This window comes from Netta rufina (assembly GCF_964035555.1).
Source record: "Netta rufina genome assembly, chromosome: 19".
NCBI classification, from domain to species: domain Eukaryota; kingdom Metazoa; phylum Chordata; class Aves; order Anseriformes; family Anatidae; genus Netta; species Netta rufina.
This window is the reverse complement of record NC_140143.1, coordinates 10781506-10805658: the sequence shown is the minus strand read 5'-3', so window position 1 is coordinate 10805658 and position 24153 is coordinate 10781506. Positions and strand designations below refer to the sequence as shown.

The window sequence follows — 24153 nt, the reverse complement described above, 5'->3', positions numbered from 1 at the left end:
ATGACCAACAACTAAATGAGAAACCCTGAGGGCTATGAAACCAGGCAAGGCTTTTCCAGCCTCATTTATTGATCCTGGGGTCAGAATACCTTTAAATACACCCAACTATTGCACCTTTCTGTACCTACAGACTTGCAGAGAGAAGGAAGAGGGGGGGAACCTCTCTTTGCAGGGAAGAAGGGATCTCAAATACTATCATTGCTTGCAAGTGTCACTAGTGTTTTTGGTGCTGGGTTCTTCTCTACCAAAGCCACCCAGTCAGGTGAGCTTATGGCAATCCTAGTGGTTTTCCCAGTACCTCCCTCCCTCCTATGAGTGTGAGCATGGTTCCTGCTCTATCTCAAGCAACTATTGAGCGTTCAGCCTCTGGGATGTCTCTTGCATTCAGTGCTGGTGAGCAGGATGCAAGAACACAGCCTGAACAGGGAGTCCTTCTCCCTCTCGGATGAACTCTGAAATTCTGCAGAAATTGGAAGTTCATCTCCTGCAGGTCCTGGATTTACAGTAAACACACATATGCACGACAAGCCACCCATGCCCCGGAACAGCCTATTGCACTGGATTCACTGGGACACAAGCAGCGGTCTACAACCCTTGCTGGGCTCTTTTTGGCCCCAGCTGGGTTGTTCTGCTTTGTGCTGTTTCTCTTCAAGATGCCCATCACTCATAATTCAAAGCAAACCCTGAGAAAACCTGTCCCTATCCCCAAAGAACTACCCCAAGCATCTCTGACTTGTTACGGGTGAAAAGTCATCAGGACACTGTTTGGGTGGTCAAATCCACATGCACAGAAGGCCAGCTACCCCCAAGGACATCCACACTCCAGAACGCGTCCCCCCCCCCATACCAGCTTGCCCAAGATCACAATGACTTTGAAGTCACTGTCAAGTGCAGCCACAGCACCATTTGCTGGCAGGAAAATGTCATTGTCCTTGCCTCTCTCTCAATCCCAATGTTGGCAGTCTGCTGAACCAGGTGGAGATCTCAAGGAAGCCACCTTTCTCCCAAGGAATCCTGAGCAGTACCAGAACCTGACACCAATGTTCCCATTTCCGAAGGATGGACCAAGCCCAGGCCAGGAGCAGCTCAGTCAGCAGGTGAACACTTCAGACTGCAGGATGTCTTGGGCAAGAATGGCTGGGTATCCAGCTCTAAAGGGGAGAGTCAGCTTCCCTTTCCTGCAGCTATTTCAGTGTTGGATGCGAGTCTGATCTTGAGAGGGCACAGTTCTTCTACGGCAGTGCTCCACTGAAGGTGGAAATGGGTAAACACAGGAGAGAATGAAATTCGGAGGGGTCCTGGGGAGTCAAAGAGGACCTGCTCAGTGCAAGGGAATCGCTGTCCCGGGGTTTGTAGCATACAGAGATCTCACACCTGCAAGGGAATAAAAAGAAACCAAGATGTAAGCAAGGTGTGTGGTTGAGAACCAGGGTCTTGGGGTGCAGCAGAAACTTTGCAAACAAACGGGAATCAGTGCAATCTTTAATCAGTGCAGGACTGGAGTTACAGTGCCCAGAGTTCAGGTCCTATATGCTAGCTCTGATTGGGATCTAGAGGAGAAGTAACCACACAGGGTATTTTCTGAAACTCGTTAGGGAAAATGAGAACTTTTGCATCCCCCCTGTTCTGGAGAAGTGGCAATAGCTCCTGTTGCATTTCTTGCACTAAACTATCACATTAGTCCCTTGGGTTACACAGCAAACAAGTTAAGCTCCTAAAGAAAAGTTCCTATTTAAGACATTTAAGAAGTAACATCTGAAATCTCTTTCCATTTTAGGCGGCATAACTTTGCAGAGCTCTGCTCCCCCTGAGGGAGAAATTAGAACGCTTGCACGTTTTTAAGACCAGTGGATCTGCTGGTTGGATCTCTTTGTGCCCACAGAAACATGTTGCCTCCAATGAGTTTCCAAATCCCATCCTCAGCAAGCCAGCTTGGTGCCCTGGGGACATGACTGATGGATAAACAAACAAATGTACAATTCTTGCTCCATCCCTATGACACGCCAGCTTGGGCATCTGGCATAAACACATCACGGTGCTCAGGACCTTGTCCCCTCTCTTGGCCACCCATACTTTGAAAATAAGTCCTCACACAGAGGGTGCGCCGTCCTGGGAACGCTGACTGCATCAGGCAGCCTGCCACATTGCAGATCTTACCGGGTCACACTCTGCAGGATCTTCTGCTCATCCTGGTCCAGGCACACGGCAAAGGAGGACTGGACACCAATAATCTGCACCTTGTCTACTTTTATCTGGGACACGCTGAGCTGCTGAGAGAAAGTGAGTCCAAGTGAAGGAGCTGCCAGGATCTGTACTTTACCCCTGTGCAGGGCACCTCAAAACTGGTGGCCAACAGGATCCCCCAAGGAGTTACTGACTGCTCCCCAGGTCACAAACTCCATCTCCCACCCTGTCTCCCTCCCAGCTGGGCCAGGCTGACCTTTTGTTACCAAATGTAAAAGCACCATGACTTGAGTTACCTGATTGAAACTTTTTTTGGATTTGGAGTTTTGCCTTTTAACCACCTCTGTCATGGTCAAGTTGAGACACTCTGTCTTTGAGGCTGTAACAAAAAGCAAACTGTTATCACTCAAGGCTTCTGGTGGGTACCCAGGCAGTCCCTCTGCCCATCAAAGCATCCCAGAGCCAATGGCTCCCAGCAGGACCCCACTTGCAGGAAAATACAGCATGCTTGTAGCTTTCCCTCACCCATGAAAACCCACATGGTAAGAAAGCAATCAGACAGAGGTAATCTTCCAAACATAGCAGCAAAGAACATTTAGCTATCTTAGCAACTAAACATGAGAAAAGCCATTGCCCCATCATGATGAGGAAACTCTAGGTCTCCCACTATGGCCCTTCCTACAGGCCCCTTGGAGATGCTTTTTCATGTCTTGAATTACAGTGACATCCTGTGGTCAAACTGCTGAGTGTGAAAACTGACAGAGATGAGCAGGAGACCAGGTTTCTTCTGTAAGGAAGGAGGTTCATGAAGAGGAAGCCTCTCCCTAGAGTGGGAGCTTCTGCCCATGCCCTGAAACAAACCCACCACACTGGCAGTGCAAGTGAAGCTTCTGAACTAGCACAGAAACGCCCAACTCAAAATACACAGAGGAGATGAGCAATTAAATCCTGCTGGAGTTTTTCTGAGATTGTTTGTATGGCTTCGAGGATGAAGCACCAAGAGGAGGGACAGAAGTTTAGGTTGAGCTCCACAGGGCACGTAGGAGCTGTTTGGTAGCTTATTTGGTAGATTTTTTTAGTCATTTTCCCTGACTGCTCTGCTCACAGATATACATCTGTCGCACATAAAGTGCACAAAGAAAGAGGAATTAAAAAAAAATCCTCAGTTTACTCAGAACTGGGTGTCTGCTAGAACAGCAGAGCTCAAGCAAGAATAAACAGATATTGCTTCTAAATCAGCACACTAAGGGACGAAAGCCTTGCTGCCTTTAAAAGGCTCAAAGCTTTATTCATAGCCCATTGGGAACCAGAACTTAAAAAAATAAAAAAGAAACGATGAAACAAACCCATGTGGCAGGCAGCTATCTCCAAGTGCAGGAAGGAAACCAAGCTGCAGCAGCAGCCCTGTGAGTGCCTGACAGCTGGCTGCAGGGCACAGCTGTGGTGGCAGGACAAGCACTCCCTCCCTCGGTCTGACTTGATTTAGCAATAGACTCCTCTCTGATGGACAGCCCAACACAACAAAAGATTTCCCGGCTGGAAGCTTCAGGATAATGAGAAACCAAACATCCTTCAACCCTGACATGGCGCTGAGGAGAGCCAAGGAGAACAGCATCTTATGCCCCAGGGAACACCGGGCATCTCCCACATATTTTCTGCATGCACACATCCCTGCTGTGCTCTGGCTGGAAGATCCAGCGTGGCTCTCATCTGTCCTCTGTCTCTGTCCCTCCCATCGCTTCCTACACAAAGCCACCAAGACCAGCTCTACCCACCTAGCTCCTCGTACTTCTTGCAGGCTTTGCTGAGGTTGACGGATGTGCAGACCTTCTCAACATCGTTCCAGTGACTTCTTCCACTGACAGCTGTCTGCAGGGACCAAACGAAGCCTGTGAGATGCTGGGCTCCAGGCTGCCACCCTACCTCCCAACCCAACCCTTTTGCTGGGCTAGCCCTGATCTGTTTTTACCTGGGGCTGCACAAAGTTTGAGTAGGCATTAAAATTCTTTTAACCTTAGCATTACAGAAATTGTCCAGAGTTAACATTAAGTAATTGCAGAGGGAACAAAAAAAAAAAAAAAAAAGACTGCTGTGATCAGCAAGAGATTGCTCCCTGGGAGTCTACCAGTGTAAACTGGCAGCCAGTACGTGTCCAGTCTATGAGAGCTGGCTGCACATTCCCTATTTGACCAGGCTTCTCAGGATTGGAAAGCCACCTCCAATTAGCCAGTAAGTAGACAATTAGGTTGCTCCAATCCCCCAGGCTTGGATTAGGACTCCTTCAGCACATTCTCAGTGTCTGTCTCTGTCAGCCCCAGCTGAGACACGTTTGGGTAGCACTTAACTGGTTTTCTGCCACATTTGTCCTTGCGCAAGTCCCGGGCACTCACCTTGCTGTAGGCGATCTGTAGTGTTAGTGGGATTGCTTCTCTGTCTCCATCTATGCCCAGCCTTTTGCTGCCCGGACCTGCACAAAACAAGGAGCAAATGTCACTCGGTGGACTTTTCTCCCCAGTTTTCAGAGGGCTACTGATACAGCAGCACACTCAGTACGTACAGGAAGGGAAAAATCCTGGTTTGCTGAACACAGCTACAGAGCAACAAAGAAAAAGGTGGCTTAAAAGCTGCCAGAAAGCAATTATTCTAGTGCAGAAGTTACAGCACAAAGCACAGCAAACAGCTCTGCAAACTGAAAGCAGTGCTGGCTAAGCCAGTGCAGCAGGGTCAGTGCTCCAGGGAATACACAAAGCAATAAAAGGCTGCATTGCTAACCCAGCTCCTGTTTTTCAGGGCATATTTGTGCCCACATTAAATTAGCCTTGAAATACTGTGCCCAACACTTACTAACATTTTTTTCCTGGATAATTTTTTGCAGATGTTAAGTAGTGTGCTGCCAGAAAACCAAAGGAAAACTCAAAGTCAGAAAAGATCGGTGGTTTCATGAGTTATTGGGAAGAGGTCCTGGCCAAGTCTGTATTTTGGGACAGTAGGGTGGTGACACTTTATGTGGAGGATATTTTATGAGCTCTGTTCAGAAAGACAAGGCAAGCTCACAGAAAAGCAGTTGGTTAACAATATCAAGCAGTGTGTTTGAATGCAGTATGGTGGTCGGCCATGAGATGTCTCTGTGAGCTGCACCAGGCAGCATGCCACCCTTGGTACCCACAAGAGAGCTGAAGACCGCACTGCAAGCAGATGCTTCTGTCATCACTTCTATCTGTAATAATTTTATAAATTTCTAGTTTAAAAGCACATGATCTCTCTTGCAGGAAGGCTCCAAGCACACACACAAACATTGTTTTGCCCAATAAGCTAAGGAAATAGAACAAGGGATAAATGATGCTCTTGGACAAAGCATAAACAACAAAAAGCACGACAAATAAAAGATGAAGAGCTGCACTTGGCCAGGTGCTGATGAGCAGGGAAAAAAAAAAAAAGGTTTGAAATTGCTTTACAGCTAATACACCTGGAGAGTTAAGAGAAGTAAAAAGAGCAAGGCACTGCCACAGCTTCGCTCCTGAAGAGGAGCGCAGAAACCATGATGGTTCAACTCCAGACTTGTGAAAACACATCTGCATCTTTGCTCACATTGCAGCCTGGGTTCAGACCCCTCTTGCAACCCATGTGTGGTGCCAAAGCCCCTGGGCACACTCCCTCCAGTCCCCCGGCAGTCCTCACCCAGCCCAGCAGCTTGCAGACTCCCACCCCGAGGCTGCAGCGGCGCACAGAACACGAGTTACAGACCTGAAGCCTTGATGGCCCGCGTGGCCGCCGAGTGGCCCAGCTCGAGGGAGTGGATGAAGACTTCGGTCATCTTTTCCCCCCCTATGAAGGTGAGCTGCCCGGGGGAAAAGAGAGATGAAGGAGATGTGGTGGTGAGAAGACCTCACAAAGACATGGAGCTGGGGGGTGCAACCTGCCCCTCTTGCTCCTTTCTGCAGAAAATGGGCAAATCCTTTGGGCTTTCAAAATATGCTTTTCAACCACTGCCTTGGGTGGCACTCGCCTCTAGCTACACCTCAGGCTGTTTTAACAGACCACCAGCAAGTGGGCCGCCAAAGCCATCACTGCAGAAGTGGTGCAAGTGAAAATTTTCCCTCTGGGCATACAGCAGGTATGCAGAATGGGCTTTGTGGAGGGGCTTGGCTGGAAAGCAGAGACTTCCAGCAACATTAATGACCTGTCAGCACTGCCAGGAGTCCCTCTTGCATGGTGGGGAATGGTGTTTGGATGGAAAACTGCTCGTGTCAGTTAAGAACTGTCTGAGCAGGACCTGCACTCTTGATTCCTGAGCCAGCAGCACCAGCCAAAGCGCTGTGAGCTCACATGCAAAGGTCCCCAGGAGAATACGAGGAGACCAAGCTCAGCCTCACCAGCACAAGGTGGCTGTACCATACCCACATCCTCCCCCCAGGTGGGCCCCACATTGGTGACACAGGCAGAAGACACTTTCCTCCGTGCTGAGCCCCTTTGCTTACCTCTGTCTGGTAGAGCTGCAGCAGGACGGGGCGCGTGGCGAAGCGGCAGTAGTAGAGGATCATGTCGGCCAGGATGGGCAGCTGCTCCCGCGAGTCCCCCTGGGGCTCAGCCTCCGGCTTGGCAGACTGCGGTGAGGGGCAAGTCACAACCCTGATGGTGTTTGTGGCACCCACAGCCCAGCACCACCAACTGCCCATCCCACCCCCTGGAGATGGAAGCCCTCCTCCTGGCCACCAGAGCCACCCATCTCCATCTCCATCCCATGCCCACGGAGCGCAGCCTGCTGTACAGGTTCAGGCCACCACGTGGTGGCCCCGTGCTAAGCAGACGGGGCTGTTCCTCGGGGAAGGGGGACACCAGGAAGGGGGACACCAGGCCCTACCACCCAATACACACATACCTGACACAGGACGTCCATGGGCAGGTTCATCAGCCCAAGAATGTTCCTCTCGTACCATGGGTCCAACATGCCGATGTAGTGGGAGATGTCGTTGGTGCTGCTCTCCACCCCAGCCAAGGTGGACTCCTGAAACCAGACACAGCGGGGTCACCCTGTGCCCCCCATGCTCCTCTCCCATCGCTTGGGGCTGGTGGAGGAGCCCCCAGCGCTCCCCCTGCCTGGCCTGCTGGTGGGATGAGCAGAGTGCTGGTGGCACCACAAGCCCAGCGGTGGGCAGGACACCTACTGCCTGTGCCGAAGCCCGGAGCTGCAGGTCCCCTGGGGATGGGGGAGGATGTGTCAGCGGGGCCACTGGAGCCAGGCAGCTCCTCTTCACGGGGATGTAGAAGAATTGCAGCTTGAAGTACCTTGTCAGTGTGGGACAGGTGCTCTCCTTCAGCCTAGGAGAACATGGGAGAGGGCTGGGTGAGCAAAGTCCTCTGGCACATCCCAGCAAGGCAGGAGGTGATGTGCAGAATTAGACCCCAGTGGCATCTAGGGGATCCTGTCCCCTTCCAGAGCAAGGCAGCAATGGAAGGAACATGAAAGCGCATGGCACGTGGACAAGGACATCCCTGTGCCTCGCTGACTTAATGGCAGTGCCTCCTGGCAGGAAGCATCCCCATCACTTCCACCTCCAGACAAGGGCAGCTGGATGTCCCCTGCCGCATCTCAGCACCAGGGAGCCCTGCTCGAAGGCAGCAGTGACCCCAAAGCCAGGACTCTGGTGACCCCACCAGTGGGACATCAAGGGCTGAATACCTGCAGCCAGGTCCCCGTGCCACCCAGCTCACCTGAGGTTGCTGTAGGCTCGGGCCACTTTCCCTGAGATGCGGTCGGAGCCGAAGACCACCACGCGCAGGGTGGACACCTTGGCGTCCTCGTCGTAGCTGAGGAAGGGCCGTCGGGGCAGGCTGAGGAGCCGCGGGGCGTGCAGCGCCTGCAGCCGCTGGCTCAGGACGTGCTGCGGCAGCGAGTGAGCGCGCCGGGAGCGCGCTGGCACGCGGTGCTTGGCCTGGGGGTGGCACAGGCTCTCGGCACGACGCAGTGGGAGCGAGCCCGTGTCCGGGCAGCCCTTCAGGTCCCTCCTCAGGACCAGCTGGCTTTTGCTTTTGAACAGTTTGTAGATCTTGTTGGTCAGCGTGTGTCTGTATTTGTGGTGGGGCTTCTCCACCTTCAGCTCCGGCCGCCCAACCATGTCCAGGGAGCTCTCGTCACTGTCCTCTGCGTACCCACTGTCCATGCAGTCCTTCAGGCTGGAGACAAAAGAGCGCAAGGACTTTCTGGAGACCACCGTCAGCTCTGAGATGGAGTCTTTGGAAGCAGTGAAGAGGGACATGCGTGAGTGCTTAGGTCCCTCTTCTGCCAGCGCCGAGTACATGGAGTCTTTGGAAATGGTGGAGATAGGGGAAAGCAGCGAGTCCCGCTCTGGGGAACAGCCGTCCGTTTCCACGTCCTCTTCCTCCTCCTCCTCCTCCTCCTCATCCTCCTCATTCTCTGAGGCCACAGGTTCGACAAAGTTGCACTCCTTGCTGAGGACATTGTTGAGGACGTCTGAAAGGCACAGGAGGGAGATCAGGTCTGGCATGGGCTCTGTTGGAAACTGGACACCCCAGACAAGGACCCTCCGGCAGCATGGCCAGCACTCTCTTTAATCCCACATGGATTCAAACTAAGGACCAAAAAACCTACCCCTGAGCATTTTTAGATTTTCATAACATGCTTATTGTTATTATTATATTGCTTATTATTTGATGACAAAACAAAACTTGTCTGAGGTCAGGTTCTGTTTGGGTTCTCAAAAAGCAAACAGCAGTTGGGGCTTTGCTTCCGTCCCACCCTGAATCCGACCTGGGTTTAACCAGAGAACAGAAGAGAGGCAAGGAGTTTAGGTGCTTTGATAGTCAAAGCCCAAACGAATGATTAGGGAGGCAGCAGAGCCCAAGCCAGAGAGCAGGTTCAGCTTGCTGAGGCCAGTGGGCAACAGATGCTCAACTTTCCTGGGACCAGAAGAGGTCTTCCAGGAATGGGGAAGCCAGAGAGACCAGCTCAGCAGAAGGGGAAGCCGCACTTCCCCTGCAAAACTGCTGTGGTTGGGCTGAGAGCACGGCAAAATCTCCTGCTCGGCCAGAACCCCCTCCTTGGGCACCCCAGAGAGCTGCAACATCCAAGGGATCTTGGGACGCAAAGCCCCTCCGCAGGGAGACTTTTTGTCACATTTTACTCCTCGCAGGGGAGCTTCCTACAGGGGGAGGGGGCCCCTCTCTGCTTACCAAAGTTATCCTGGTCCCAGCTGTAAGTGTAGCAGCGGGCGGCAGGGATGGGGATGGGCTGGAGCCTGCGGGGCTGAGCATCCCCTGGGGAGAGAGGAGAGGAGAGGAGAGGAGTCAGCCTGTGGGAACACTCCCCGTACTGCTAGCACAGCACAGGAGGCCTGCAGCGGTCCCGGGGGAGGTGCTGCCCACCCCAGCAGCTGATTTGCACAGCCCAGGTCATGCCAAGCAGCACACCATCGCTGTCCCATGCAGTCACGCAGCGGGGACACGGGGATGTTTCACACCTCTAAGAGCCACCGGCAGGCATCGCTGCTGCAGCCAGTTTCTGATTGAATGTTCTCATCTCACCCACAAAGGCTGGAGATGGCTTTTGTTGTTGTTTTAATGAAAGATGAGAAAAAAAACAGGGCTCATCACGTGGTTATGAAATAGGGCCTGGGCTTTTTTTTTTTTTTCCCCTCTTACTGCTGTGCTCGGTCGCAGCTTTGCACAAAACAGGATTTCGCGCTTCAAAGCACAGCTCCCAGTGCAGGGGAGTCCACACCTGGTGCTGAGCTGGCACCAAACCCGGCGGCAAGGGGGGCGCGGGGGCTCCTCACCCGTGATGGCAGGAAGGGCGGCCGCCCCGGCGAGGTCCCGCAGCACGCACTGCAGCCGCTCCCGGGCCAGCGCGGGGTCGCCGCTGGCGGCCGCGATCTCCTGGGCTTCAGCGGCACTGGCGTAGACCTCGGAGAGCTCCTCCAGCGGCTTGGCCTGGGGCGAGAGCAGAGGCTGAGATGGAGGGGAGCACCTCCAGGGAGGGGAGCACGGGTCTTTGGGGAAGGTCACCGAGTTGAAATGACTAAATCTCTTCTCTCCCTCTGCTACCCACTCAAATTCCTCCAGATCTTATACAAATGAAAAAAAAAAAAAAAAAAAACAGAACAGAAAGTTCCAGTTGGAAGGGACCTACAAAGATCATCACTTCTACAGACTGCTTTGGGGCTGACTCAAAGTTAACACTTGCCATTAAGAGCATTGACCAAATACCTCTTACTCTCCTTACACGCAGCCAGGCACGGGGCATCAACCACTTCTCTAGGAAGCCTGCTGCAGTGTCTGACCCTCTCGGTAAAGCAGTTTTTTCTGCTGTCTTGAAACCTCCCCTGATGCAGCTTTGAGCCCTTCCCATGCATCCTGTCACTACAAACCAGGGGGAAAGAACGAGCACCTCCCTCTTCACTTCACACGTACTGGAACACACCTAAAGGGTTTCACCACAAGCGTTCGCCTCCCACAGACACCAAAGCAAAGCGTTTCTCCGGTCGGAGCAAGTTTTTGCTGCATTTCAACCAAGGGGGGAGGTTCTTTCCCTCCCCAGTTAGGGCCAGGAAAACAAAACTGGAGCCTAGACCCGAGGTCTACCCCGAGAAGAGAAGGGGAAGGCTGTGCCCACCTTCAGGAGGCGGCGCAGGCTGTCGAGGTCGCAGCGGGTGCCGAAGGTGGCCTGGTAGAGGTGCTCCAGCAGCAGGACGAGCGTGGCGTGCCGCGGGGGCTCTGTGCCGCTCAGCTTCTCGGCGATGGAGAGGAACTCGCTCTGCACCTCAGAGCGGTTCAGCAGCAGCACAGTCCTGGGGACACGGGGACAGAAGTTAATGGGCAGGCAGGCTGCTGGTGGCACAGCACCCTGCAGAAAGTCACGCTAGATGGCAGCGTCCCCTCGCATCAGCTGCAGCTGGGGTGGCGCAGGGGTGCCAGAGCCCCGCTGCTGGGCGCAGGGAAGGGTGGGCATGCTCCGTCCTGCTGCTGCGTGCACCCCTGGCACCACTTCTCCTGCAATATTGCGAGCCTGACAGTTGCTCGGTCAGCCCTAGAAAGGCTCCAGCCCAGCTGCTGGTCGACCTAAGTAGACATCCAGCATGTGTGATGAAGGAGGTAGGAGCAGAAAATGCGAGGGGCCCCCAAAACATCTTCTCTTTCAGGGTGAACCTCGGAGCATCCCTGCTGAGCTTTAAGGTGCTGCAAAGCTTTAAGCTATCTGAAGGACTGCAGCAGTGAGATGGTGCAGGTACCAGCCACGATGTCCTTGGTAAGAGCTTCTGGAGGAAAACACGTGAGGCTGTGAGGGGAAGCCCTTCCACCCAGAGCTCACCTCCTCCTGCTTTGCCGCCCCTAACGATGCCCGCTCTGCCCTTGTTGGAGATCAGAGCCACAGCCTTCAGCTGCAAAGGGAATTTTATTCTGGATGGCCACATGAACACCAGCAGGCTTTAAATTCCCAAGCCCATAGCCTGGAGAACACACAGACACATGCTTAGGTTTATAGACGTGGACAGTGCTCCTAACTGAGTGAACACAGCTCTGAATTAAGGATGGGCTCAGTCGTGTTTGGTTCTAGAAAGCTCATGTAGAGGGGCCAAGCTTTCAAAAAAAAAAACCCAAGGTTCAGTTGTGTGCAGCTTTGTGCCAGGTTTTCAGGGTTTTATGCAAATACAGACATCTCGCTGCAAGCCACGGGTGCCTGCACCCGTGCTGGTACAGAGCGGGGCAGCTGGACTGGGAAAGCAGCACAGCAGCACCCGCACGGCTGGGTGGGATGCTGGCACAGACCCGGAGCTGTGCAGCGTGCGGGGAGAAGCCAGAGCAGCAGGAGAGCCGTCCTGCCCCGAGCAGAGGTGGCTGTGACGCAGTGGCCCTGCAGCCAGGACGGGCACGCACCACCAGGGCTCATTTTCCTATTTACAAATGAGGTGCCCTGGCAGGAAGAAAGGTTCACCCTTTGCACCCTCGAGTAAGGTGCAAAGTGTGTCTGAACCCAGAAGCCCTGCACTGCACTGGGGTGGGCTTGCTCCTGTCTCACCTCAGGCTGGTGGCTCCAGCTTTTGCCTTCCATACCTGTCTGCACCCAGCTCTGCATCCCTGCTCGGTGATAACCAACATTTGATGCCCACAGACCTTCATCTGCAGCTGTGGAAATGCCACAGTCACACTCCCCAGCCCTTCCTGCAGTTCAGCTCTGCTCTCTAAGGTCTTTTACCCAGTGCCCACCACAATTTGGGGGATGCTGCTCAGTGCAACCCTGTTGCTGCTCCTGAAGTGCTGCAGCAAAAGCACAGAACAGTGTAGATAAGACAGAGTGAGGCCAGCAGGGCCTGACTTACACAGTGGAGCTCTGGGAGTTCTTCACGGACAGCCCCTGCTCCGTCCTCACCAGCCTCTGGAAGGAAATCCCTGGGGGAGAGAGCAGAGGAGGTGAGCAATGGGGGCACCACAGGCTGCCCTGCCTTATGAGCACGTTGGTGTTGTCTCCTGAAGCTGTCCTGACCCAGCTGAGCCGTAGCCTGGAGCAGGAGTGGCAGCACCAAAAGCCCCGCTGGGGACAAGGCATGGCCAGCGTGCAAGGGGGGTGAGCCCAGGAGCAAGGGAGCGACAGGAGAGGAACCAGAGGACAGGATGGCAGAGCTGCTCCATCCCCAGCCCCTTCCACCCCGCCCTGATGTGGGATCTAGTTTGGATCACGCTGGGGATATTTAGCAGCTTCTGCCGCTTGCTTTAGCCCCTCCATGTCCTGGATATCACCTATAGACAGCAGGTCTCAGACTCCTGCACTCTGCAGGGTGACATCTGCTGGACCTGAAGCCGCAGTCCCTGTGACGGGGGGACAACAGCAAAGCCCATCCCACCCCCAAGCAGCAGAAGGGAAACCTGGGGACGATCCTGCAGCATCAGGTAGCGCCAGCACCCTGCGCATGGCAGGCAGCCATGTCCCCACCCCAGGTGCCGCTCACCAGCCCCAGAGCAGCACCCATGGGGTGGGGGCAGCCCCCATGGGGATCCCTGCTGGCTCCCTCCAAGCACAGCTGCGTTAACCACCCTCGAGAGACATCAGCCCAGTTTGCAGATAAAAGCTATTGCATTCTTGGCAAATATTGACAGCAGCTCGTTCTCAGTTAATATTTACTCCCATCTCAATAAAACGCTGTTGCTTCAGCCTCACGGCAAGTCACAGAGGCTGTGCAGGAAGTCCCAGGCAGCCTTCCAGCACAGGACCCATTTTCACTGTTCTTGGCTCCAGCGGGGTCAGAGGCCATGGTGAGGGGCGGCCCTGGGCTCCCCAGCCCCACACACCAACACCTCCCACGCAGCATCTTTTGGCAGAGGCAGGGGAATCCCATTTGTTTGTAGGAGGGGAAAAGCCTTCGGACCAAAGTCCCCAGCTCTGCAGCCCTGGGCACCGGTGACAGCACAAGAGCAGGATGTAGCAACATCCCCAGTGCTGGGGCTTTCCCAGAGGCCTTTCAAACAGGGCCCGAACCGATGTCACAGCAATAAGTGACCAGGAAGGAACTGGGAAAGTCCGTGGCTGCAGCAGCATGGGACGAGCATCCCCACACCCACACCAGCCCTGCAGCTCCGAGCTGGAGGCTGGGCACAGCACGGTGACCCAGGCAGACCTCCCGTGGTGGCTGGGGTCTCCTTAGAAACTTGCAAAGAGTGGGTTAATGGAGGGCACCCATCCCTATCTCCCCTTGGCTCATTAAAAGATTAACCCATGAAGACAACGTGCCCCTTGTGGCTTTGCATGGACAGGGACCTTGCATTTGTTCCCATCGGGGCTCTCCAAACTAGCTGCCTGGTTTGAGGGCATGTGGAAGTATCACACCAGGCTCAGCCGCAGCCCCTGTGCCCTTCTGCGCCTTCCCCAGCCCTGCTGAGAGCAGATCACGGCCCCGTGCAGGATTAAACAGGGCTGAAATCTGCTCTGTGCAGTAACAGCTCCCCACGAGCCATGGAAGGATGGGCAGATTAGGAGAAAAGGCTTTTGCGAAATAATTGGAAGAGCTGCTCCATTGGGAACAACAGGACATCTACAAGGGGCGCTTAATTAAGAGGAGCGCTACTGCCGCCAATAATGTGCCCAAAGCCGCACCACAAGGCAGCGTCTCGGCTGCAAGGACACAGCCGGGGAGTCGGCAGCCCTATGGAAACCTCCACGCCACGGCAGGCTCAAGGGCTTCTGCCACCTTGATGCTGATGAATGGACCCACTGTTATCACCCCAGCTATGCTGCTGAGTGTCTCGAGCAAAGGCCAGGGCTCGGCGGAAGCAGGAGGCACGTGCTTGGCCGTGCAGAAGACCCACCAGACTGAAAGGCAGCCAGCAGACAGCCACGATCTTTGCTAATCCATATCAGTCCTGAGCTGAGAGTCCTTGGGATGCTCCTGCTGCCTCACACACAAGGCAGCCCCCAAAAAAACACATCCCCAGCATCCTGCTGCACTCCTCTGGAGAAACCTGGTTGCACCCCGTGTGAGATGGGGGATTTTTGGGACACAGGACCAGCAGCACACAGGAGCCCTTTGGTGGGTCAGGAGCGCTTACCCGGGGCCTTGAGCTCATCACTGATGAAGGTGAGCAGCTCACGAAAGATGTCGCAGTAGGGCACGGGCCAGGTGAGGAAGCTGTGGTAGATGCTGGCGGCTTTCAGGAGCAGCTCGGAGCCTGGTGGGATGTAGGGAGCCTGTGGGGACAGGGAGAGCTGGTGAGGAAGGGAGCAAGGACCCGGGGCTGGAGCCCTGCATAAAAACTGGGGGTACTGGGGAGAGGAGGATAGGCTGGAATGGGGGGAGGAGAAGCAGACAGGAGCAGGGGTTCACCCCATGACATCCCATCCTCTTCCAAGGAAAAGCCAAAGCGTCCCACTGGGCAAAGCCCTGAAACAGCTTCTTCCTCTCTGCACCTCCCCAGGCTCTGGGCTCAGGCTCACGCGCCACAGCCTGTACATCCATTTATTTTTAACAGCCACAGATCCATACAGATGACTCGTGTTAAAGCCTGTGCTTTTGCAAGATCTGGCAGCAGTGGTTTCCTCGGGATAATGATGCATTGTGCTAATAATAATAATAATAAAAAACAATTTCCTGTGAATGCTCTACTCTTTTTCATTAGCATTGTCCACACATTTTGCCCGAGTATAAAGGGTAACGAAAAGAGTTTGCTTCTCTGCAGAGAGATATTGTCTCCCGTTCTCATTGACCCGTCTTTAAACGCAATGATTAAAAACACTGAAGCACATCTTTTCATCTCTCTCAGCTTGTGCAGCGGTTGCCTGCTCCTGCTCCCTGCAGCTTTGCACAGGACCTTTTTGGGGATGAGCTGATCAAAGCAGGCTGGGACCTTTCGGATGGAAGGCACCCGTGGCTGTCCCACGGGGCCAGGGCGATGCTACGTGCAGCAGACTTACACAGAGGACCGCGTAGTAGAAAAGCAGAGCCAGGGGCATCACAAGGTCGTAGTCGCACTTCTCCTGCACCTGTAGGAAACAGTGCAAAGGGGGAAGGATGAGCCAGGCTGCTCACCGTGAGCATTGCCCAAAAGCATCCTTGGAGTGGTGTCAGAAGGCTCCCCAACACTGTGAATCTGAGCACCCTGACCCACACCATCGTGTCGCCATCTTCAACAGATGGAGACCGCTTGTGTCCATGAGAAAGTAACCCCTAAGGCACCAGTAACCCTCACAGATGTGAGGGGCAGATCGGCACATGCTGCCTTTAGCCTCCAGAAGCAGCTTTCAGCTGAGCTCCCAGCCCTCCCATGCTCTCCATCCTCACAGAGTTACACGAAATTTCATGGAAGCAGCTCAAAGGAGACAGTTTGGGGTGGTGGTCAGGCAGCCCAGCCACTGCAAGGGCATGGCAAAGAATGATGCCAAGCGTGCATTTCTGTCCCAACCTCTGCCAGTAATTAGCCAGCAGGATTATTTCACCAGGGAACGTGGTGATGGCTCAAGAGCAGGCTTGTGGACACTGTCTCCCCTTGTTTATGAGCACAGCACAAAGTCCAATAAACCCTTACATAAATAAACCCTAACGTAATAAAACGTCATCCACAACAAGATCAATCCAAGCCATTAAAAAAAAAAAAAAAAAAGAAAGAAAAGATTAAACAGAATAGCAGTAATCATATTAACGTATTAGCTAGGCAGCCTTTCTTTCCCCCAAAATGAAAGGCAGCATTTACCCCATCACATGAATCCCAGGCTGCAGCAAACACCACTGCTTCCTTCCACATCAAGGGATTCCTCCCGGGTCATCCCCGCAGCAGCTCCGAGCTTCTCCTGCTCGTGATGGGGCACGGCAGCCAATACAATCGGCCCCACTGATGCTTCTCCTCCCCGTTTTGCTTGACCATGCCATGCTGATCGGTGCAGACCCTGCCTGCTGTCCCCAGTGCCCTGACTCTGTCCCTTGCTCTGCAGGCAGAGCAGTGGCAAAGTTTCCATCAAAAACAAGGGGAAGCCTTTGGTTTGCTCTGATCCGGACCAGCAGCTCCAGGCTTGCTGGGGAGCTCTGAAGAAGGCACGGCGCTGAACAGTGCTTGCAGAAACCCAAACCCTTCCCCAAGGACCTGCAGCGCTGCCTGAAGAGCAGATATGGGAGCTGGCTGCTTTTCTGTCCATTCCCACGTGCTAAAATCTGGCGGGATGCATGAGGTGGCTGTCACCATCACTTTGGGGCACATCCTGAGCTCTAATGATGCTTTGACCCAACCCCAAATCACCCACCAAGCTCTGCAAAGCTCTGCTCCAAAGCCAGCAGCCCCCGACTCACCTCCTTGGCCTTGCAGAGGATTTTCTCCACCAGGATGAGGTAGTTGCCAGCATCCCGGCTCACCAGCTCCTGCAGGCTCCAGCAGTTCAGGCACAGCCCCGCTGCAAGGGAAGCAGAGCACGGTGACCCACAGCCCAGTCCAAAGCACCCACAGGAGGGATGAGCAGTGGGAAGGGGTCAGGGAGAATGTGCCTGGGTCATATTGCTACAGAGGAAAATTAACCTTGCACCGTTGATCTGGACAGATTAAAGCTCTCCAAATGATGCTTATCACAGCAGCATCACTTTTTAACATGCATCTCAGTGCTCTTGTTGCCCAGTGCACCAAACACAAAATTTAGGTCCCCATCACGCATAAACCAGCCCCTCCGGCTGCATCACAGCCAAGGAGTGATGCCCATCCCACTGACTGGCTCCTCCAGGCCCTGGAGATGCACAGTCAGAGCTCACAACAGCAGCACTGCAGCTGCTGAACACATCAGCATCATTGCTAAGCCTGCCCAGCATTTATTCCACCTCCTCAATGCCTCCAAACTGTCATGAAATATATTAAAACCCCTCCGGGTTAGCCAGATATTGAAAGAGGAGAACTTCAAAGGGATGGAGGGTCCTTCACCCCAGCTGGCTGAACCTCCCCGGCCTCCCTCCTCAGACACGTGCCGGGACCCCGCTGGTGACAATGGCCCAAGGCGCTCCCCAAAGCTGTGGCTTTTCCTGGTGGTCGGGGCCACCTCCAGCCCTCCCCGATGGTTTAGAGGAAACGATCTGCATGAAGGCACCGGGCAGCTCCTTCATCCTGACCGTGTGTCCTGTAGGAGGGGCTGCTCACTGGCTTAGAGGGGGTCAGGGTCTGCAGACAGAGGAGGGAACAGCATCCTCCCCATCCTCCTTGTGGACCCAGGCACCGCACACAGTCCCATGGAGGGAAGTTATGGAGAAATCTCAAACACCTAACATATCAACATCTGGAAGGGTCCTTGTCTGCATCTCTCCTGGCCCATTTCTCCATGGATGTTAGCAGCAGGAGCAGACACTGTGCAGACATTGCTCGGCTCAGCACCAACCACGGCATGATTTGGGGTGCTGGCATCAAGGCTTTTCCAAACTCAGTCAACAGAAAGCAAAACCAAGAAAAAACAAGTCTCTCTCGCTGCAGGGAAGCCAGGTTAGTGATCAGGGAAAACAAATAGAAATGCAGCCATTTTTCACTTGCATGGTCTATGCAGGGGCAGAGAAACATAACAAACACCAACACACATGCGTTGACCGTAGCTTTGGAGCTAACAAGGAAGAGACAACCCCATTAGCTGGCAAGGGGACAGGGTGTTCCTTCACAAACCTACAGGCCATGTTGTCCTGTTATTCCCAAGCTGCAGAAGCTACAAATTCATGCTGTAAAATTACCTTTACACACTTAACTAGATGTGAAATGGGGAATTTAAAGCAGCAGAGGTCTGCCGTAGTGCAGCTGGAAGAAGGCTGATGGTAAGACAAGCAACACATGCACTCAGATAAGTCAACGCTGTCCTAGAGTGCAGCATCCTCCAGGTAAAGCTCCAGCAGCAGTGAGCTCACGCAAGCAACTGTCCCGGCAGAAGTGGTTAGAGCCATTGGGAGCTTTGCTGACCTCAGCAAGCAGTGGCTGGGCTCACAGAACACCTTCAAACACCCACTCCTGCTTCAGCAGGGAGGTTTTGGGGGTTATTTCAAGCTGCTGTGCACAGAAGAGCCCAACCCCAGCCCAGCAGAGCCAAAGTGCATCTCGGTGCATCACCAGCTGAGGAGCACGCCGCTTCCTGCGCGAGTGCGACCACGAGCACAAATAGCCCGAGCAAGGCGCGGGCTCCTTCCTTCCTCTCGCTTCTAGCGAGGCAGGAGGAAGCGGCGGTGACGGCTCACTGCTGCTCGGTGCCCAGCGGGGTGGAGTGAGTGGTGCTGGGCTCCTTCCCTGCAGAGTTGCTGGGGCAAATGCACAGTGGATGCGCTGGGAGGGATGGGAAGGCAGCAGGGGCAAGAGGAGGGCTGCAGGGAAGCAGCTTACGAGTATGATTCAGGGCTGAGGCCTCTGACCCATTTCTGTGTGTTCTAAAGGAAATCTGAGCTAAAGCATGAAGATGCAGCAAGATTTATTTAAATAACACTGCTATGAGCAGAGGAATTTCTGTTTGACTCACAGTCCTAGAAAGGCACTGGGATTACCCACAGCAAAGCAAACCAGTGCTGGGAGGCAGCAGGCCGCCAGGAGCCCAGCTCCTAAGCTGGGCGATGCAGCATTAACCAAAGACACACCAAAACAGCTGCATCCTCGCTAAAAATATTCTCCAGCACAAAATGCAGCTCGGAAATCCTGGACACAATAAACAAAGACCGCGCAGCAAAGCAAAGTGCTGGCACCGCTGGGCATTGGTCAGGACACGGGACCCTGAGCTGGGTGGGAATTCCCTTCCCTCTGTGCACAGCCCAGTTCATGAGCACCTATTTTCCAAGCACTGGGAGCGGAGTTCTCCCCTGTATCCAGACCAAAAAGGTTATTTGGCCATTGAAGGTGATGCTTCTCATGGGTCCCCGGTGACATTAACAGTGCACAAGCCACTGCTCTGCAAGTGTCATCTCCATCTTCCTACAGGTGCCCGGTGACCAGCCAGGACACAGCTGGGTGCTGGGAACTTCTACAAACTGCAGGGCAGCACTGGCTTTATTTCCAGGCCAGGGAAAGGCTGTGGCCAGGTGGAAACCACATCCAGAAGGTTTTATTTGCAGCTGCTCACCCATCTCAGCGCAGCCCAGCAAATGGCTCACTGCAGACAAGGGGAGAATGCGCACCGAGGGCACACAGAAAGCTTGAACCAGACTTTCCTGGACATGGCACTTGCTCTTGAATTCCCCAAAAGCACTTTTCTCGCTGTGAGATTCAAGGGAGGCCCTGGGTCTGTGGGGAAGATGTAGCTCAGGAGTGTACCTGGAGCCCTGCTCCCCATGACCTCCACTCAGACGGGTTGGCCAAGCACTGGTGGGGGCCAGGTCAGCTTTTATCGATGCACCTTGTGCAGGGGGCACAACCCAGGACTTCACCTTCCAGACCCTAAATCAATTTGGGCCACGAAGCACCAAGGACCCCCTAGCAGGGCAGCAGCCCCACAGCTAAACACTGCTTACATCCACCCGCCCTCACGCTCAGCCTGCCAAGTTTTGCTGCAGAACAGCAAACCAGCACTGTTGGTTTTCCACTGTGTACGGAGAAAGAGCTGGATTTATGCACCAGCTCCACAGGCACCCCGGAGCACAGTGCAGCCTGGAGCTGTGCTGGGGCTCCAACATGCAAACCCAAAGCACTGACCCGTGCTTAACCCCACGCAGACCCCGAGAAAAATCTCCCTTTGGGAGAGGAAAACCCAAAGGAAATGCTGGGAACAGGGACCCGAGGGGAGCAGAGGCAGCACCATGGGCAAGCTGGGTCTTCGATCGCTATCGGCACGGCCGGCAGCGTGCCGGAGGTCGGGAGCAGCGTCCCCGTGGGCGGCCTCGGAAGGATGAGGCTTCGCGATTTCTCTTCTGAGAATTGCCGCGAGCCGCCCGCCTCCCGCAGCGACTCCTTCCTGACCTCAGCAGCCACCGTTTCCCCTCTGCCACTTTTTAGAGGGGGTGACTGTCAAATCGGAAAAAAAAAAAAAAAAAAAAAAAAAAAAAAAAAAGAAAGAAAGAAGAAAAGGAGAAATAGTACGTGCCCGAGCTGCCTTCGCCCACAGTGCGAGGGGCGAGCATCCCAGTGAGCGGCTCCTGATGCCGTCAGAAGTGACGCACTTGGAGGGGTGAAAAGCAGAAATCTCTATTTCTTCCCTCCCTCAGACCCACTCCTGTTCTTTCTACCAGATTAAGCTGATTTTCTGCAATGGACAGCCACGAGGGATGGAAAAATTCCAGCAGCAGCTGGAGGACGTGGGTGGGTTCGAGGTGCACAGAGCACATCCCCACAGGCACAGCATGCCCCCGGGGAAGGGGCAGGGGTCTGATAAAGCTCCCCAGGCTGCACCAGGGCGCAGTTTGCAGCCCCCATTGCCTGGCAGCTGCTTAGAGCCACACAAGCAGGGCACCGTGGCACCTCCCCGGGCAGGATCCACGAGTGGTGCTTCTACCCAGACAAGGCAGAGGATGGGAAGGCAGAGATCCAAGCCCGACAGCCCACCACAAGGCTGCTGAAAGCAATTCAGTGGCTGAAATTTGCAAGGTCGCTACTCGGTTGCTAACCTGGAGCATCCCCACACCAGACTGCATTCCCCATGCAGACATTTGGATGACTGCAATCAAGCAGTGTCTTAAGCATCCTTTTATTCGAGCTGAGCAGACCAAACTCCCTAAGCCCACAAACATACCACTGAACATTTCTCTGGCTCTCCAGCACACCAGTGACCTTCATCCTTTCTCCAACCTTCCTCACCAGCATCCTTCCTCCTTCCCGGCTCCATGCAGCCCCACAACAGAGACACAACAGCATCCTCCTATCCCCAGGACCTCTGGGGCACTGGGCTGCCCTACGGCCTCCCCAGCACCTCCCCAGCTCCTGCAGCCCTTCTCACCCCACTGATCCCCTAAGACAGCCAGCCCCAGCACTCTCCTCCACCAAAACCACTCTGTTTCATTGCTCTCTACTGAACAAGAAAATATTTTTCTTCCCTTAGCATGTTTGGATTTTACTATCATCTCAAGCAATGTGGAAGAAAGCAACCAGACCTCCCAAAGGAGGTCTGGTTGTGCTCCATGAGGAAAAGCACATCACCTTTCCTAGCTCTTTTCTATTTTGTTCCTCTCATGATGGCTGCAGTTCAGGAAAGATGGTCAATTTAGACCCCAGAGCCCACTGCGGCCTCTGGGATATAAACTTGTGATGGCCAAGGCACTCTCACTTCTCCCCTTCACTGACTTCACAAACCTCCGCAATTCAGTCACTCATGCAGGGGAAAAATGCCACATCGGAAGTGATTACTCACCCGCTCCAGAGCAACCTTCTATAAAGTTATCGTATAAAAACAAAGCCTCAAATAATTGAAAAATGAACAAAATTCCAGCTGGGTTCCAGCCCAAAGAGCTGCAATCTGGAGTGCATTATTTTGGTGCATGGAAATGGGGAAAAGGAGGGGAAAGCAAATACACTGGGAAACAGAAGTGATATAAGAAGTTGAAAATGAGAAAGGAGAAGGCTTCTGCACAGCTAAGAACAAGATGGAGAGATTCACCAACCATACGAGGAACAGAACCCTGCCATAAATAGCAGCCTGCATCTGACACAGGACCACAGTAATAAAACTGTAATGCTTGTAAAACACCAAAGACATGAACATAAAAACATTTCCACTCTGTTTTTGAAAAGAAATAGGATATGCTATTAAGGGGTGTGGTGATATCTGTGCATTATGCTCTGCTTTCCCTAAATCACATGTTATTGAGATAACAAAATGCTTCCTATTCCGATTGCAAGGGGGTAGGATGTGAAGCAGCAGCTCTTCAAAGCAAAGGCTTTAAAAACCAGCCCACACGGAAGAGCACTGAAAGCATCAGCCACGAAACGCTGCCCTGGGGGCTGCCCAGCAAAAGTGCCCGAGCTGGGACACAGCAGAGCTGGAAGCATTGAATCTGATGACTGCAGCAACTGGGCTCACCGGTCACACTCAAGATTTTTGGCACAACACAAGCACGGCTGAGGAAAGGGAACTTTCTGGTGTGAAAAGCGCCTGAGATTCACCCAGGAATTCCAGATCACCCCACTAAACTCCACAAAACCCACACAAAGGGAAAATCAGTGTGTGGAAAGGTGGGGGAAAGCACTAGCGATGAGGAGCCCCCGGGCAGCACAGCTGCGTCCAGCAGAGCCCACGGCCACCACCTCAGACCCATCTCTGCTGATGAGCTGGAAACATTACAAAGTCGTTTTTTCGAGGCTACCTAAAGCAATGCCAAGGGGCTGGGATTACTGAAAGGCAGAGCTTGTGAGTGACACAGAGGCTGATTAATTATAATTGCAGGAAGAGGTGAGTTTTGCGCAGCACAGTGAGCCACTTGGCCAGAGGGACTCCTTCAGACACATGCTAGTGGTGCCAAAGGCACGGTCACTCTTCCAGGAGCCAGCAATGTAGGACATGTTTTGGAGACTGAATCCCAGAATGTGGGGACCAGAAGGACCCAGGAAGGCTGGTGATAACTGCATGAACCATGCCCTGGGGCATCGTTACAGCACAGGGAGCTGGCATTGCTCTGGGGTGTGAGGAAATGGGCACGGCCAGAGGCATCGCTCCAGGATTCAGCAGACAGGAGATGGTTGTCACCTCTTTCTTGACTGTCAATGGAAAAACAGAGGGGGCGAACTCCAGAGCAGAAGAACTACACAGTAAAAAAATAAATTTGGATTTGACAGCCCCTCAGATTCATTTCTTTCAGCCACAAAAGGATAAGGGAGTGATTTAACTGAAGCCTAAAAGCGCACGTATGAGAAGTCAAAATGTCAGGTGTAGGAATGACTTCTGCTCGTTACTGCTCTGCCCTCACACTGCCAACTCGAAGCCTTCCACAGCTCATGTCTTTATGGCCACCACAGTATCTAAGCCAGATTCAAACAAAGCTGATAACAATATCTTGACACTTGCTTCTGACAATGCAGCAGAGATACACCCAGAGGTTGTGAGGTCTTTATACATCAAAGCAAGGCACGTCTGGCTGATTACACAAAGGACTCTTTCTTCATGGTGAGCGAAGACAACTCCTCTTTCCAGCTCACACATGGACAACTGGCAAGACACACGACTCCTCTGCTCAGTCTTTATCTACGTAAGACCTAACACAACTTGCTCAGCAACTGGGTACGTCTTCCTCTGCAGTAAGAGGCTCAGGAAATGGAATGGGTTGGATCCCACCTCTAAGTTTGTGTGCTGGAGGGGAGAAAAGGCCTCCAAGCCTCCAGCAGCACCTGCAGGTCTCTTCTACCCAGGTAGCTTGGCAATGAGAGGGCAAATCAGGCACAGACAGAAAAGTCTGACCCCAGCAAGGCTGTCAGGGGGTCAGGCTCATGGCCAACATGTCACCTACCAGCCCATCTGCTGGAGACAGCATCTCTGCTAAGCCCGTGTAGACATCTTTCCAGCGCGTGGTAGATCCTGTCCTCTGTGCACGTGGTGTGCTGCATTTTAATTCATCTCCT

The 24153-nt window shown here is 53.5% G+C and overlaps 1 protein-coding gene across 1 annotated transcript; it reads right to left on the bottom strand.

Annotated features, from left to right (window-relative positions):
• Positions 1 to 1227: 1227 nt before the first annotated feature.
• PIK3R5 (phosphoinositide-3-kinase regulatory subunit 5) lies at positions 1228 to 24153 on the bottom strand. Its single transcript, XM_084298411.1, has 18 exons — positions 24042 to 24153; positions 16968 to 17068; positions 15602 to 15670; positions 14740 to 14878; positions 12519 to 12588; positions 10814 to 10988; positions 9978 to 10131; positions 9376 to 9459; positions 7897 to 8656; positions 7350 to 7503; positions 7064 to 7189; positions 6663 to 6788; positions 5929 to 6022; positions 4575 to 4651; positions 3960 to 4053; positions 2481 to 2563; positions 2158 to 2267; positions 1228 to 1374 (listed from the first exon to the last, which is right to left on the bottom strand). The coding sequence occupies exons 1-18, from the start codon at positions 24136 to 24138 to the stop codon at positions 1233 to 1235; spliced, it is 2655 nt and encodes an 884-aa protein (XP_084154537.1). The 5' UTR covers positions 24139 to 24153; the 3' UTR covers positions 1228 to 1232.

What these genes read in the sequence shown, in the direction of transcription:
- PIK3R5 (XM_084298411.1), bottom strand. Translation starts at nt 24,138, where the DNA reads ATGCAGCACACCACGTGCACAGAGGACAGGATCTACCACGCGCTGGAA. An exon ending in CTGGGACCAGGATAACTTTG is followed by an intron (nt 8,657 to 9,375) that starts GTAAGCAGAGAG and finishes TGTGCCTTTCAG; the next exon opens with ACGTCCTCAACAATGTCCTC. An exon ending in TACAGATCGCCTACAGCAAG is followed by an intron (nt 4,054 to 4,574) that starts GTGAGTGCCCGG and finishes TGGTCCCTGCAG; the next exon opens with ACAGCTGTCAGTGGAAGAAG.